At 38.4% G+C, this 17,905-nt stretch overlaps 1 protein-coding gene across 2 annotated transcripts in view; it reads right to left on the bottom strand.

Annotated features, from left to right (window-relative positions):
- Window positions 1–17,905, bottom strand: part of gna13b (guanine nucleotide binding protein (G protein), alpha 13b) — a 50,398-nt gene that overhangs the window by 18,498 nt on the left and 13,995 nt on the right. Inside the window, exon 3 of one of the 2 annotated variants that reach the window (XM_061750041.1) lies at window positions 7,328–7,378. The exons of the other annotated variant lie outside the window; for it this stretch is intronic. Within the exon in view, the coding sequence (XP_061606025.1) occupies window positions 7,328–7,378 (51 nt within the window). The remainder of the gene's footprint in view (window positions 1–7,327; window positions 7,379–17,905) is intronic. 2 annotated transcript variants of the gene reach the window in all.

Raw genomic sequence — 17,905 nt, 5'->3', positions numbered from 1 at the left:
TTCAATAATTACATTTTTTTTCTGTCAATATGGGGGGCTGTGTGTACATTAATGAGGAAAAAATGAACTTAAATGATTTTAACATATGGTTGCAATATAACAAAGAGTGAAAGATTTAAGGGGGTCTGAAAACTTTCCGTACCCACTGTATAAACATACATATACGTATTAAGAGAGACATTATATATTTTACAATATTTCAACCGCTATATATACAGCAGCTAAAATAAGTGTCTAACACGTCACCATTTTTCTCACTAAATATATTTGCCATTGACCTGCAAATTTGATGTTGGGAACAACCCAAGTTATCCATACATACAAAGAAAGTAGAACAAATAATCGTAGAAATTAAGTTGAAATGACACAGGGAAAAAGTATTGAACACATGAAGAAAGGGAGGTGCAAAAAGGCATGGAAAGCCAAGACAATACCTAAAATCTATCAATAATCAAACAGCAATCCAGCCCCTTGTCAGCGCAAATGAATAGCAGCTATTTCAGTCATAATTGATGGCCTAAAAAAAAGGTCTTCTTGCCAAGGTGTGAGTCAAGACACATCTCATGATGGGTAAGAGCAGAGAGCTGTCTCAAGACCATCGCAAACCGATTGTTGCAAAACATAATGATGGCATTGGCTGGGGCCATAATACGTAAGTGGAAAAGCCAATCATACCACCATAAATTTGCCTTGATAAGGTGCTCCTCGTAAGATTTCTGACAGAGGAGTGCAAAGAATTACCAGGAGTTGTCCAAGAGCCAAGGACCACCTGTGGACAGCTTAAAAAAGACCTGGAATTAGCAGGTACAGTTGTCACAAGGAAAACAGTGAGTAATGTACTCCCCCGCCATGCCCTGTATGCACGCTAACCAAGCACAATCCCATTGCTGAAAGGAAAAAAAAAAAGCACGTCAAAGCTCGTTTAAAGTTTGCTGAACAACATTTTGACAAGTCAGTTAAATATTGGGATAATATAGTCTGGTCGGATGAGAGCAAAATTGGATTTGGATGCCTAATGCACACCACGTTTGGAGGAGAAATGGCACTGCACATCACCCAAAAACCACCTTACCAACAATGAAGTTCGGAGGTGGGAACATGATGGTGTGGGGCTGCTTTTCAGCAAATGGTGATGATAAACTTCACATTATTGAAGGAAGTATGAATGGGCAAATCTACAGAGACATTCTTGACAAATATCTGCTGCCATCTACGAGGATGATGAAAATGAAAGGTGGGTGGACATTTCAGCAGGATAATGATCCAAAACATACTGCCAAAGAAAAAAAATAAAGCTGCTAGAATGGCCAAGCCAATCACCTGACTTGAATCTATTCGAATATTTATGTAAAGAACTGAAAGTCAAGGTTCATAAAAGAAGCCCATGGAACCGTTCAAGATTTGAAGACTGCTTGTGTGGAGGAATGGGCCAAAATCACACCAGAGCAATGCATGCGACAAGTTTCTCCATACAGGAGGCATCTTGAACCTGTCATTGCAAACAAAGGCTTTTGTACAAAGTATTAAATAAATACCACTTGGCGTGTTCAATACGTTTCCCTGTGTCATTTGACATTATTACACATAACTTAATTTATGATCTTATTTGTTCTACTTTCTTTGTTTGTATGGATTACGTGGGTTGTTCCCAACATCTGGGGACATTTTCATGTCAATAGCACCTTTGGAAATATATTTAATGAGGAAAAATGGTGACGTGTTAAATACTTATTTCAGCCGCTGTATGTGTACAGTTGTTCAAAATATGAGCAGTCCCACATCACGAGCAAGATAAATCACCGTTTTTGTTAGAATTTCAACTTCTATACTGCAAGTAAGTTTCTAGAAGGTTTAGTAAAAGTATAGAAAACCAAAAGCATGACGTCATTCAGTCTGTGAAAAAATAGGTGTTAAACAGATGGCCCGTATTTAATGATCAAGGCAACTGACGCTGCATATGCTGGCTGTGCATTTGACCTTGAAAAACAGTAAAATGCGTCATTCAAGACCCTGTTCAGAAGAGCGTTCTTTGATTAAGAAAAATAATAAAAGCGGAAAACCTACAAAGAAGTGCAGAAAATGATAGGCTGTTCAGCTAAAATGATATCAAACGCTTTAAAATGGCAGCCAAAACCAGAAAGTAGAGGAAGAAAAAGAAAAAACGACTATTCGAATGGATCAGAGAATAACCAAACTGGCAAAGGCTCAGCCACTGATCAGCTCCAGGAGGATCAAAGAAGATAAGGTTGCCTGTGAGTACTGTAACAATCAGACAACGTCTATGTGAAGCCAAGCTACCAGAAAGAAGCTTCCGCAAAGTCCCATTGTTAATAAGACGTGTTCAAGCGCTTAAATCTGCCAAATAACACATTGACGTACCACAAACCGTGGTTATCCAACTATATATTACTTTATGAGTCTCAGGAAAGTTGACTCTTCAGGCATTTCTTAGTTTATACAGTACATTTTTGAGTTTGAAAAGAGATGTCAACACTGCTATTTTTTTAACATTATATTTCTTGACTTTCTGTAAAATATTATCAAATTCAATTACTTTTTCCAATTTTCTTGGTTTGAGGATAAGCGGTACAGAAAACGGATGGATGGATGAAATAGAATGTCCAGTGTCCTCAATGCATTTGTGTTCATTAAAATAAAATTTATTTGAAGAATGTTGACGTTTACTCACCTTTTTAAACACACTGCTATTATTTTGTACATCACGCACACACAGTGGGTAAGGAAAGTATTCAGACCCCCTTAAATTTTTCACTTTGTTATAGTGCAGCCCATTGTTAAAATAATTTCAGTTATTTTTTTAAATCATTAATAATAATAATAATTAACTAACCCACCCCATATTGACAGAAAAAAATGTAATTGTTGAAATGTTTGCAGATTTATTAAAAAAAGAAAAACTGAAATATCACACAGCCATAAGTATTCAGACCCTTTGCTGTGACACTCATATATTTAACTCTGGTGCTGTCCATTTCTTCTGATCATCCTTGAGATGGTTCTACACCTTCATTGGAGTCCAGCTGTGTTTGATTATACTGATTGGACTTGATTAGGAAAGTCACACACCTTAGTCCTTACAGCTCACAGTGCATGTCAGAGCAAATGAGAATCATGAGGTCAAAGGAACTGCCTGAAGAGCTCAGAGAAAGAATTGTGACAAGCCACAGATCTGGCCAAGCTTACAAAAACAATTCTGCTGCACTTAAGGTTCCTAAGAGCACAGTGGCCTCCATAATCCTTAAAGGTCAGATGACAACGATATTATGGGGTCAGTTAAAATTCGTATTTGCATTGTTTATGTTATGTAATACATGCACGCAACTTCCAGCAAGTCTTCAACCATAGTTTAGCTAAAAATGAGGTTTTTGTAATATAATTATAAAAATATTTCTTATTTTTAATCTGGTAATAGCTTCTACCAGCATACCTGACATGGTCATCTACGATTGTGCAAATAAAAATTATGTCGATACCTTGGCCTTTCACATTTTTAACTGTTCAGTTTATTTGGTTAAGTTTAGTCTTTTAGCTTTGTTTCGTGTTCATGTAAAAGGGAACTAGGAATAACCTATCATAGGCAACATTTTTGTCAAATGTTCTGTATTAACAGCCCATGCTTTGACGTTGACCAAAAGGTAAACCTCATGAAATTCGGTTGACAAATGAGCAAGTTCTGACTCATTTTCAATGTACATTTATTGCCTTTGATAGGAACGTTGCTCCGCTAACATGGCTGGCACATAGGCACGTTGCTAGCCGGCCTGCTACAGAGTATTTATCTTCTATTCATAAATGTGGTTACAATGTTATATCAAATACATAACCTCTGTCCTAAGGCTAAAGAAATACTCATCGTTAGCGTTAAACTAATGTTAACATTGACAGCGTAAAGCAATTAGCTCACAGCCGTTGACGCTAATAATACCAGCTAACCAGCCAAACTAACATCTTACCAAAAACACAGGTCACCGTATTTTCCAGTTATGGCACGCTGACCACTATAGCATATGTGCATCATCACAAAGGACCCCAGATAATCACTACTGTGCGTGTGCGTCACGCCACAGGCAGACAAGAGGTAGCGCGGCGACCATGAGAAGGATTCAAGCGCTTTTGAGAGAAAAACTAAATGTAAATAAATAAATAAACAAGGTCGACGAATAAGTTATATAATTGTCGACGATTTAGATTAAAAAAATGTAGGAATGATTTAAATTGTGTTAAATTGTACAAAACAGTGAAATTTATGCCTTGCTTGGCAGGGAGCTCAGCACTAATAAACCTCTGATCCGTGAATTGCCCTTGGCACGCGCTATGGCGCAACAAATGCTTGTAAGTTATCGGTTAAGTTCATGTTAAACTCGTCATGAATCAGAAAAAGATTTGCCAACAACAAAATTTACAACCTGTGATACTAGATGGAGACAGCAATGGAGCTTCTGATTAATAACCAAAGATGAAGCAACATTTTCCAATGAGCATCTTGAATTGCTATTCTTTGACTAATATGTCATCGTACATTTCCATGATGTGGCCTTGATTTGACACAATGTAGGTTTTGTGGCTTTCAATACATGTACAGCTCTATTTACAGTACTATTTTTTTCCACCACCACAAAATCGTTTCCAAGGAGGTGGGGTAAATTAGACGGTGTCAAGATGAGTCGTCAGAAATAATTTCATAGAAGGGAATCATTCTGCTCATCTAGTTTGTTATACCACATGAAACTGCAATTTAATTTTTTAAGTTTTTTTTTATTGTGGATAAATTTAAATTGCATATATTATAATTTTTTTAATTTCAATTATTCTCTATTGATTTTGTAATGTTGAAAAGTTGAGTACAGTACACATTTTATTGTCTTATACACAACACTGTATATTCAATCCCAACAATGCCATTTTTAAATACCCCTTCGTTAAGGTTCCTGTCATACTGGTACATGCTGGTACACTTTTGCGGGGTGAAGATAGATACATCGCTGCAATGTTGATTGTTTGATACACAACTGTCAGCCTTCTTGTACAATGTAGTCAACAGAATGGAAAGAAGTAAAAAAACAAATAAAAAACTGGATTATGATGGAAAAAGCTTTTTTTTTCTTGTTTTAGCTCACTGCACTGTGCTGCGGAGTTTGATTTACCAGTAACAAAGTACACCCTTTCTCACTGTTGTGGTATGATGTCATACTATTTAGCACAAACCCTGCCTATAACCAACATTGGTGGGGGAAAAAGAGCATTATTGGGGTTTTCTTAGCTGAACCATATTGTGGTGAACTGTAAAAACTGTACTGCATGTTGAGATTAACTGACCTATAACAACCTTAGAACTGAGCTACACAAAGTAATCAAGAAAACTTGCATCGTGAGGTTGTAAATTACTTTAGGTAATTTGTCACAGTTTATGACTGTCATATGACGACAACAACCTCACGTTTCTGAGTGTGCTTCAGTGAAAATCGATAAGCATTTGTTATGTACGTACATGATTTCAGTATTTTGGAGATTTTTAAGGAAGCATTATTACAATGGTGTTAATAATGCAGATAAGTACAAATTTTTCTTAGTTTTAATGCTATTTGAAAGGCTGTGTGTCAATGTTTTCTTTCTTTTAACTATATTGGTCCTTTTCCTTTTAGTGTTTACTTTCTCCATCATTTTAGACTTCCACCCTTTTTGCATCTTGCTGGACCGTTTGCTCTCGTGCAGCATTTTGGCCGTGCTATTTTATTGGGCGGAGAATATGGGCACTATTGGACCTTTTGCCGTTTGTCTATAATGCTACCACCGTGAGGAACATCGGCTCAACGTGAAGCTGGCCAATGTCCATTCAGCGAAGAATGCACCCTGGAGGACAAGACAGGGAGAGGGAACACTATATAAAGGAGAATATAACCAATCCTTCCGCATGTGTGTTATCAATGGACAAACCATCAGCTGATAGAAAACTGCAGTTGTTTGTTTACATTCAAACTTGGCTTGTAGCAAAACGTGACTAACTAGTAAAAGCTTCATACATCTACAACAAGAGGGAATCAAACTCTGCACTTGGGAACAGAAAGAAGCTTCAGTTATCCCTGAAATCTCCGGAAGAAAAATTGATGAAAAATAATGAAAAAAGGATTTTGCGGAACCAATCAATGACGACATTGATCGGATTGGCGAATTATGACATTAAAGCCGATTAGCTGATCAGCATAAAATGCTAATTATCGCCCGATACCGATCAGATCGGTGTAAAGTCTACTCGAGATGGCTTTGGATCCGGTGAGAAGGTCCATGGGTACAAGCGAATGCCACCTGAACACACATCGTGGTCTGATCAATCGTGGTGGGGTCACCTGGAAGAGGGTGTATAATGTTGGAAGACCTCAAACACCCAAGGACACCAGGTTACATCACTGATGATGAGTTCATTTGCATTTGAAGATGTGTTCAAAAACTGCAACTCCTGTATTAGAAAATATTTGTTTCAGTTACCGTAAGTTCTCGTGAATAATGCGCAAAAGCTTCCCAAAATATTTTTAAAAAGTCAATAGAATGCATTATATATAGGTATATATTAAAAAAATAAAAATAAAATGACATTGTATAGTTGTATACAGGTACCTAAGGGCGGTGAAAAAGGTGTACACTTACATTCCAATATGATATGCAATGTCTAATGTTACACATTTATATATATATATATATTATGGTAATGTGCGCCGCACATGATTATGAAATATATACAACCGGTACACCAGCACATGCACAAAGATTATTATTACCGGGTATTATTATTAATTAACTATACTATATATTAACTAAACTATACAATTCTTTGAAAAAAAAAAACCTACCAGATTTAAAATACAGATCATTCATAATGTTTTGCGCATATGGATAGCATCAAATCGATGGTGCGCATTTTACATAGGTGGAAGGGTTTTCCTGATTTTTTTAGGTAAATTTTGGGGGTGCGCATTAGACTTCAGGGCGCATCATACATGAGAAATTACGGTATTTATTATTGTATCATTTTAATAATTATGCTTTATGTTTTATATACAGCCCTTCGTTACAGTGGCGGTTGTTGTGTAAGTCCTCTAGAAGTTGAGCTGAGTTGAGCCTGTAGTTCGGGCTGTACTGGTAGATTGCAACATAGGACACATACTGTATGAATAAACATTCAAAGAAATGTGGAAACAAACCATACAAAACAAAGACTATCCTTTCACTTCTCATTTAAAATGATTTAAAGAGCATCACACCCATCTGGTGGACCAGCTCTCCCGCCGTTTGAGAGACTTCTGGGACTTACCGACTGTCCAAGCTTTTCCAAATTGTCCAGGAAATACCTGACTGACTCCCCCTGAGACAGAGAGAAAAAGAGATGGCGTGAATAAGTGCGTGCCTTTTCTGAAAATCTTCACAATTATTCACTGATTTTACGTTTACATTTTTGGCCCTTGATGAGATCTCAAGTACTAAAATTATATTGAACATGATCCAAATCAACACGTGTGACCTGTGTTGCTTGTGACACGCAAATAATCTCTGCAGCAGACAAGGCAACAGACAGACAACTATGAATTTCTCCCTTGCAGGCTCTCAGGGTAACAGTCCTGAATTAACTCCAACTAAATCCAATCACATCACATTAAGGGGCCGATAATAAGCATGTGAAAACACCAAGATACCAAAATCATATAGCATGTAGGGATGTCCCGATCATATTTTTTGCACCCGAGTTTGAGTCTTTGATTTAAGTATCTGCCGATATTGATCCGATACATATAATTACTAAAACTTCACTTTTAATTTTTAAAAGAACAACCGAAAACTTAGTAACAAGTAAAATAATAATATTAAAACATAGAAATTAAAAACAACATATTTAGAAAATAGAAATAATTTTGGTAATCCTATGACCTAAAACAGAAATATTTTAGTCTGATTTCATGTCAGACAGTCAGCGGGAAAATGACTATCTGCTGTTCCTGTTGTGCATGTCATGGCCTCTTTAGGGGCAGTTGGTGCGATGCATGCATGCTTCACGTTTGCAGTAAAGAAAAAAAAAAAGGAATAGAAGAAGAATGTCACAATAAAACAATTTAACTTGTTTTTCACAGATTAGGAAGAATATATGCCTGTGAGTATTTGTATATTACCTGTCTATATGTGTTACTACCAAGTTTTTGTATAAATAGTCCTTATTTGACGGTAAAGTCCACCCGTGATCTAATGTTAATTCTAGCTAGCCCGTCAATGGAGGTTTCTATTGACTGTTAAGGCTCCTTTATAATCACACGGTCGCCGCAACCGCGCTGACGTCACTGTGGCTGTCCCGTGCGTAGTTTGCCTTTTATACTCGAGCGACAATGGCGACCATGGAATAGTGTCTGCTAGAACAAATGGACCAGACAAATATGACCAGACGGTACGTTTAATTATGCTGCAAAATCGATCAAGAAGGCGGCGGCGTAGATGGTATGTAGACCTACGGGGCACGCTGAGTACGTCATCACAACGTGACAAAAACGGACCAATCATGAGAGATGATCTCCGCGGCGTTCTACGCACAGCAACAATTTTTGCCGCGTGGGCGTCAAGTTACGCAGAGGGGCCGCGCGGGCCAATTCGTCGATCACGTGATGCAATGTAAACTGCACCTGAGGTGTCATTAAACAGTTAAAAGGACGCTCAGGGAGGGCAGAGGCATACAGTCTTCGTGTCACTTTCACTTGTATTATACTGGTATTAAAAATACCCCGAAAAGTTACATTGTTTAATAAAAAAAGAAGCTATTACTGTTCGTTTGGCAAAATCTTTGAACCTTTGGATTTAAAATGTTAGAAAATGAATAAAACTGACCTTTTTCACCCAATCTCAATCAGCTGAAAATACGAATGGGACATCCTTAATTGCATACGCATTTACTTTGATATTTATTACACAGCAAACTTGTTGGTCCAGAATTAAGGACAACCCAGGCTGACTGCTGCCATGAGGTAAAATATTTTTAAGCATAACATTTTAAACCTCTAAATTATTCATACATGCACAAATATGCTTAAATAAATTACTGCCCATCTTTTTTCCCCCCAGATTAAGACATCAACAAATGGCTGTTTTGCACCATTTTGTGTTTATTATTGCTGCTTCGTATGCCCCTCTACTAGCTTGCCAGACAAAGTGCTGGCCCTCACAAAGTGTTTATGAAGTCAAACTAAAATGTAAAATATGTGGCGCTGTTATTTTGAAAGTGTTGCTTTTCTTTTGATGTGCACGTGTAGGCGATACAAGTGAGCAACAGCAACTACTTGTGTCTTGTGAGTTTCGCCAAGTGACTTTCTCGCTGTATTTGGCAACTTTTTTGACTCCTCTAGCGACTATTTTTCAAAAAAGCGACTTGCAACAATGCCAACAGTGGTCCTCATATTAGCAACATTATTTCTTGCACATGGAGGGAAGAGAGGGTGTTGCCCAGATAATGACTTGGGAACCCCAACTAGGAACTGCTAATGAGTTAGTGGTCACTTCTCATAATGTAAGCACAGTTATAAATACAGAAAAATCTTACATATATCCATACATACATATATACATACATACACTAAACAGTTTGTGCATCATGTTTTAATGCTTCAATTCAATTTATTGTGCTGCTCCTTCTGGTGTGCAGAAAATACAGTCATATATACCCAAACGAGGAAGAGTCACCACTACTCTCATTGTATCAGTCGGCTGTAGGGCTGCACGATTATGGCCAAAATTGTAATCATGATTAGAGCTGAGCTCTATCACGATGTGGGCCATTTTATATCAGGATAGCAATATACCACGATATTGTACATTTTCAGCTATTCTATGAAAAAAATTATTGACCATGTCAAATTAGTTTGCTTTCTCTGGTTACCAGTATTTTTTTTTTATTATGCTTACCATTTCTAATGTACAGTGGTCCCTGGCTATATCACAGATTTTTTTTACAGTGCAATTTTAGATGCTGTTTTTACAGCGTATGAACCCGCATTGTGTCCTAATTGACTTCACATATTTTTTTACAGTGCAATTCTGCATGCTGTTTTTTACAGCGGACAAACCCGCATTGTATTCTGTGTCCTGATTGGCTAAGGTACCGTAGACCAATTTGAATCCATCTCCTCTGTGCCATGTCTAAACTAAATTAGTGTTCGATTGCTAGCAGTGTGACTCTAATGTGCCTCCTGTTTGCAAGTTTTCTACCCGACATAACCAACGTCGACGAAATGTGCTGCACCGACAAGGGCACCTGCGGTCGCACCCAAAAGGCAAAGGAAGGTGCTAACTATCGCAGAAAAAGTGAGACTTTTGGACATGCTAAAGGAAGGTAGAAGCTACGCGGCTGGAGGGCGCCATTTCGGAATCAATGAATCTGCGTTGTGTTACATTAAAAAGGAGGAAAGTAACATAAGGACGACAGCAGAAATAAGTTTTAATAAGCAAGCAAAAAGGGTTGTAACTGTCCGCAAAACAGGACCATCGTAAGGATGGAATCAGCTTTATCTTTGTGGATGAGTGACTGCAGAAAAAAGATCATTTCACTGGATACAAACGTTATCCGCACTAAAGCTAAAAAGCTTTATGAAAGCTTTGCTGACAACGATGAGGAGGATGATGCGGAACCCAGGCCTTGGGACGCTTTGATGTTTCGTTCGTTTTAGTTCTCAAATATAATCGAAGGTGGCATGTCTGTTTATAAGAATCTTCTCGCCCAGAAGAAAAAAGAGCGGCAATAACATCTTCTCTCGGAAAAGACGCCAGGACGAAGAGGGACGGTCAGAGGAAGCGTGAAATACGCGCACGTTACAATTATCATTATCATCATCATTATTTGTCAGAAAACGTTTACATTTTTATTTCTTAAACAAATGTTTGGGCCTTAAAACAGGTTTTGACCTTTGTTTCGTTATATAATAATATTAACAATAATGATAAGTACAACAATAATAATAATAAGGTACTCATTTTTCTTACAAAGGTTTGAACTTTTGGCAAGTTTAAACAAGAGAGAAATGTGAGAAAATGTTAATGGTGAGGTTTACAGCCTTAAAACAGTATAATAATTAGGCTTTACACGATCAGGATTTGTGGGGCCGATCACCGATCAGTGAGTGTAAAAAAAAAAAAGATAACCGATCACGATCCGATCACAAAATGGAGGAATGTTTATTTAAATGACCTGTTCATTTACTGTATATACTTGTGTACTTCATTGCTCAAAAAATTATATTTACAATAAATAGTCTCTGTTCCTCTATTTATGCCAGTGAGGCATAGTGACAGACAGAACAAATGAATGGTCTTTTATTAGATGGCAGGAAGTAAATTCAGTAATTAATGTATCCACTTTTTGTGACATTTTTGTTTGTTGGTGTGCCGTGAAATTTTTCAATTATAAAATATGTTCCTTGCCTCCATAAGGTTGGAAATCACTGCTCTAGTCAGATCGTGTATTCTAATCAGTCAGGTCAAACCAACATTACAATGTGACAGAAATAACAGGTGCTAACTTACAGTAATTCAATGACTTTATTTTTAATTAAATGACTTCACCCACACCGAAACTTTAGAGCATGATTCGACAGAATGGCGGAATGTTTACGTCCAACAGTTTGTGCTACTGCTAGCTTGCTAGGCTACATAAAATGTTATTGCCTGCTTGTGAGCCGTATCGTATTCAAAGTACGTGAACATACCTCAAGCAAGCCTTAACAGAACATCCTCTCCTGTCCTGAGCACCGGTGACCACCAACACACGTTTTTCCCCATTTTGTCCTTATAATACACTCGGTTCGCTCCAGTCTTGTTGTCGTCGCCACGGTAACGAGTGTATCCGGTTGCATTTGAGTTGACAAGATAAAGCCCAATGATCGTAAAAAATGGCATGCGGTGGTATCGGAATGCAAGATTTTATTGCAGTAATCTGACATAGTGCAATCGTGAAAGAGCAAATTTGTCTTGTAGTCTGATCTGGGCATTACGTGTTGTCTGTCTCAGACGTGTTGTCTGTTACACACCGCCAACGTTTTTTTTGTTTTTGTTTTTTTAAATGACTTCATTGGCCGTCAGATATTTACAGTTCTACGTCAATAGACACGCGACAAGTCTAAAAATAAACTAGCCTTTGGATTCAAATATACTGTGCACGCGGCGACACGGAGTTAATGTCTTTTGCGGAGCCGATCAATCGGCGAATGATGACATTAAAGCCGATGAGCCGATCAGCATAAAATGCTAAATATTTGCCGATACCAATCAGCCGATAAAATAGGTGTAAAGTCTAATAATAATTGTAAAAAATAAAGTTTCCTACTTTGCAGATTTCACTTATCGCGGGTTATTTTTGGAACGTAACCCTCGCGATAAACGAGGGAACACTGCATTTACAAAAATGAAAAGCTTACAAAGTGCAAATACAGAATTACAAGCCCAATGAATATTAGCATTCATGGTTTCACTAAATTCACGTCTTGGATTTCTTTATAAATTGTAATTAATTGGGATTACATGTTTTTAAAATAAATTAACTTGAATCAATTACATTTTAGTAAGGGCAACAATAATCTAGGATCTTCTGCTTTATTTTATTTTTATTAATGTACAGATTTATAGTTTTGCTTTCTATTCAGGGGACACTACTCCTGACTTTCGCGGTTATCTCCCCGATGTAAGTAAGAAAATAAATAGAACATGTTGAGGCTAATCAAGGCCTGTGTACTTTGCAGCAATTAGTTTTTCCTCCTCGTAGGAAATTAAAAAATGGGAAACGACCCGATTTTAATTACTTGTTTTGATGTAAGTCACTGATGGTGTAGTGGTACACTCGCCTGACTTTGGTGCATGCAGCGTGGGTTGTTCCCACTCAGTGACGGTGTGAATGTGGGTGCAAATGGTTGTCCATGTCTATATGTGCCCTAGGACTGACTGGCGACCAGTTCAGGGTGTAATCCGCCTTTCGCCCGATGTCAGCTGGATAGGCTCCAGCGCCCCGCGACCCTAACCAGGATAAGCGGTGTTGAAAATGGATGGATGGATGGATGGATGTTTTGATGCATCTAAACAAAAATCCAGAAACGAGTTGTCTCCCGTTTGTAGTTTGAAAATTGGAAAAAGAAAAATGGAAAATGAGCCTTTACCTGATCTTTCTAGTTTGAAAATTGGAAATTGAAAAACTGAAAACATGCCTTTATTTGATGTTCTATTATGTGTTTATTTAACACAAATCGGGAAATAAAATACGACCATCATTCTTTTCCTTAAACTTGCTTTAAGGAAGATGTGAGCTCCGTGCCGACGGTGACGCTAAGCTAGGTAGGTCAAAGTTGACAGCGCATTTCACGTGGCTTCTCGGGAACGACGACCTCCCAAACATGGCCGCCACGTAAGCCACGTCTGAAATATCTATGACTCCCCCCTGTTTAAAATCAATAACTTGTGTGTCTGTTTCAAAGCCTGCGTTTTCCGGGACTTCTAAACATGGATTTAGATGGCTGACAACATTATAGTGGAGATAAAACCCAACGGCATAACTTTTGGTGAAATCGCTACAGGCATTCAGACAGATATGTCTGAAGGTGGATATCAGAGTAAGAAGCAGCAGCAGAAGAAGAACGTCTTCCGTGTCAAGGCAAAGCTGCATATAAAGCTTGAGAAAAAAAAAATTGGTCTATTTCCCAACTCAAGTTAAAGAAACACATAACAGTACATCAGATAAAGGCTCACTTTCTGTTTTTTTAAGTTGCAATTTTCAAACAAAAAATGGGAGACGACTCGTTTCCCCATTGTTGTTTACATACATAAAAAAAAAGATAGAAAATAGGGTAATTTCCTGTTTTTTGTTTTCCTAAATAAGAAGCAAAAACGAATGCCCGCAAAGTGCACGGACCTAATCAACTGGCTCTCTTTCTTCAAGACTCTAAGCACCATAATGGCATCAACACTATATTGCTAAAAGTATTCGCTCATCCTTCCAAATAATCGGAACCAGGTGTTCCAATCACTTCCATGGCCACAGGTGTATAAAATCAAACACATAGGCATGCAGACTGCTTTTACAAACATTTGTGAAAGAAAGGGTCGCTCTCAGGAGCTCAGTGAATTCCAGCATGGAACTAACTATGATAGGCTGCCACCTGTGCAACAAGTCCAGTTGTGAAATTTCCTCGCTCCTAAATATTCCACAGTCAACTGTCAGCTGTATTATAAGAACGTGGAAGCGTTTCGGAACAACAGCAACTCAGATGCCAAGTGGTAGGTAGGCCACATAAACTCACAGAGCGTGGTCAGCGGATGCTGAGGCGCATAGGGCAAAGATGTCGCCAACTTTCTGCAGAGTGAATCGCTACAGACCTCCAAACTTCATATGGCTTTCAGATTAGCTGAAGACAGTGCGCAGAGAGCTACATGGAATGTGTTTCCATGGCTGAGCTGCTGTATCCAAGCCATACATCAAGTGCAATGCAAAGCGTCGTCAATGGGGTAAAGCATGCTGCCACTGGAATGCAGTTGAGACTCGTTCTCTGGAGTGACGAATCACGCTTCTCAATCTGGCAATCTGATGGATGAGTCTGGGTTTGCCGGTTGCCAGGAGAACGGTACTTGTCTAACTGCATTGTGCCAAGTGTAAAGTTTGGTGGAGGGGGAATTATGGTGTGGGGTTGGTTTTCAGGAGCTGGACTTGGCCCCTTAGTTCCAGTGAAAGGAACTCAGAATGCTTCAGCATACCAATTCCACGCTCCCAATTTTGTGGGAACAGTTTGGAGCTGGCCCTCTTCCTCTTCCTACCTGACAGTGCACCAGTGACATGATGGAGTCTGGTGTGGATGAACTTGACTGGCTTGCATAGAGTCCTGACCTCAACCCGATAGAACAACTTTGGGATGAATTATAGCGTAAACTGAGAACCATGCCTTCTTGTCCAACATCAGTGTGTAACCTCACAAATGCACTTCAGGAAGAATAGTTAAAAATTCCCATAAACACCCCACTAAACCTTGTGGACAGCCTTCCCAGAAGAGTTGAAGCTGTTATAGCTGCAAAGGGTGGGCTGACAAACTTTATGGATTAAGAATGGGATGTGACTTAAATTGATATGTGAGTCAAGGCAGGTGAGCAAATATTTTTGGCAATAGTGTATATCCCTGCGCCTTGTACTATACACATAATATAGTACCATTATACAACAGAGCACCGGGTGAATTTACTTACCCGATCTTTCTTGCTGTTAAGCATGGCTCATCGCCCGTCCAACACATAGTTTTGTAGATTTCAAATACTGTTGCATGATTTGTCTACTGCCTTCTTGTGTGCCTTTGCGCGGTTGTGCCTGTCAATATCCGCTTTCTTTAGCCCGCTACCTGCAACATCTTCCAGAAACTTTAGCGAGTAATTTCAGCAATATTTGATTTGTATGCTGGCGACAAAGGGAACAATGCACCTAATCTAAAACAAAGCCACCTGTGGCTTTTCACTCAGTTTTTAACAGTCCTTAGCTTGGCATGTCGCATTTTGTCGTCTGCTCGCTGCCATCCATGAGTTCTGACTGACTTTTGACCAATCAGCGGTCGCCTTTCTGTTTACCTCCGCCTGCCACGTCGCTTCCATATCTGTTATCATCAATCCATGCTCTTTTCGTCGAGTTACAACGAATAAACGGTTCAATCAGTTTTGAGAGCTGCTGACCACTCAGAAATTTTTTTTATTTACTGTAAACTTTAAAAATATGCATTGTGCATCTGTGTCCTTCTTCCCTTGCTGATGTGACGTAAGCGCGCTGCCACATTAAGGGTAGCCCGTATGTGCGTCCTGTGAGCTTTACAAATAATAATTTTTAAAAAATGTTCTCCGAGGCATCATCAGCATTTTTTTTATTTATTTTTTTTAAAATCGAATTAAGGACTCATTTCAGCTCTACAGCATACATTGTGGAAATTTTAGCTTGACAATTGGATAAATGACGATAGAAACGATAAAAGACAAATGGCACGATAGACATTTTCGTACCCACGATACATATCGCCATATTGCCTAGCTCTAATCACTAGACTTTACACCGATCTGATCGGCCTGATCGGTATCGCCCGATTATTTAGCATTTTATGCTGATCGGCTTTAATGTCATAATTCGCCGAGCCGATCAATGACGTTATTGATTGGCTCCGCAAAAGACATTTACTCCGCGTGGCCATCGTGCACAGTATATTTGAATCCAAAAGCTAGTTTATTTTTAGCCTTGTCGCGTGTCTTTTGACGTAGTACTGTAAATATCTGACGGCAAATAAAGTTATTTAAAAAAAAATAAAATCAAATGTCGCCGGTGTGGGACAGACAACACGTCTGAGACAGACAACACGTAATGCCCGATCAGACTACAAGACAAATTTGATCTATGTCAGACTACTGCAATAAAATCTTGTATTCCAATACCACCCCATCGCGTTTTTTATGATCATTGGGCTTTATCTTGTCAACTCAAATGCGACCGGACACACTCGTTACCGTGGGGACGACAACAAAAGTGGATCGCGCCGACTGTATTATAAGAACAAAATGGGGGGAAACGTGTGTTGGTGGTCACCGGTGCTCAGGAGAGGATGTTCGTTTAGGGCTTGCTTGAGGTATTTTCCCGTACCAGTACTTTTAATACTGCTCGCAAGCAGGCAACAAACCTTTGTGTAACCTAGCAAGCTAGTGCTAGCACTAACGGTTGTGCCTAAACATGCCGCTGTTCTGTTGAATCATGCTCTAGAGTTTCGGTGTGGGTGAACTAATTTCATTACAATAAAGTCATTTAATTACAGTAAGTTAGCACCCATTATTTCTGTCATGTAATGTTGGTTTGACCTGACTGATTAGAATACATGACCTGACTAGAGCAGTGATTTTCAACCTTTATGGAGCCAAGGAACATATTTTACAATTGAAAAATCTCACGGCACACCAACAAACAAAAATGTCACCAAAAGTGGATACATTAATTACTGTATGTGCTTCCTGCCATCTAATAGAAGACCATTCATTTGTTCTGTCACTATGCCTCACTGGCATAAAAAGATACATTATTTATTGTAAATATATTTTTTGAGCAATTAAGTACACAAGTATATACAGTAAACGAATAGGTCATTTAAATAGACACATTGCTCAATCTTGTGATCGGATCGGTGATCGGTTATCGTTATTTTTAAACTCCTGATCGCGTAAGGCCTACTAATTAATTGATTATTAATCACGAGTATTTCTCATGTTAGGGAAAAATCTTAATTTTTATTGCCCTACTTTTGAACAAATAATATGGCAACAGTTTTCCATGCAAAATGAATCTTTATATTAGAAAAATTATAGCTAATTAAAAAAAAAAAATGTATCAAAGAATTTCATATTTACCAATTGATAACTGAATAAATATACTATTACAGAGTGCAATCACAAATGGCAACTTAATGGAAGCAAATACAGTTTATGCATAAAAGGCAATAACATTAGGCTGCAAGCACCAACTTTTCATTTTCATTCATCCCCTTCAAGCTAGCCGCCACAATGGTTGTTTATAGTATGCATTACGGAAACACACCGGCGTTTGTATGTGCCCTGCGATTGGCTGGCAACCAGTTCAGGGTGTACCCTGCCTCCTGAAATAAAAGGTGATTCTTCTTCTTCTACTAAGCTTTTTATGTGACTTGTTCTCTGAATATGTGCAAAGATGTGAGATTGTACCCTTGAATTTTAATGCCTTCTAGAATATTTTTGGTTCATTAGAGTGAAGATACATAAGAACCTGTAAATTCCAATGCTCAACTGAGCTTACCTATAGTCCATCCATCCAATTTTTTATTCTATTTGTATACCACTTGTC

The sequence above is a fragment of the Phyllopteryx taeniolatus genome, chromosome 16, assembly GCF_024500385.1.
Source record: "Phyllopteryx taeniolatus isolate TA_2022b chromosome 16, UOR_Ptae_1.2, whole genome shotgun sequence".
NCBI lineage: Eukaryota > Metazoa > Chordata > Actinopteri > Syngnathiformes > Syngnathidae > Phyllopteryx > Phyllopteryx taeniolatus.
The sequence above is the reverse complement of the archived record's forward strand: the minus strand, read 5'-3'. Positions and strand labels throughout refer to the sequence as shown.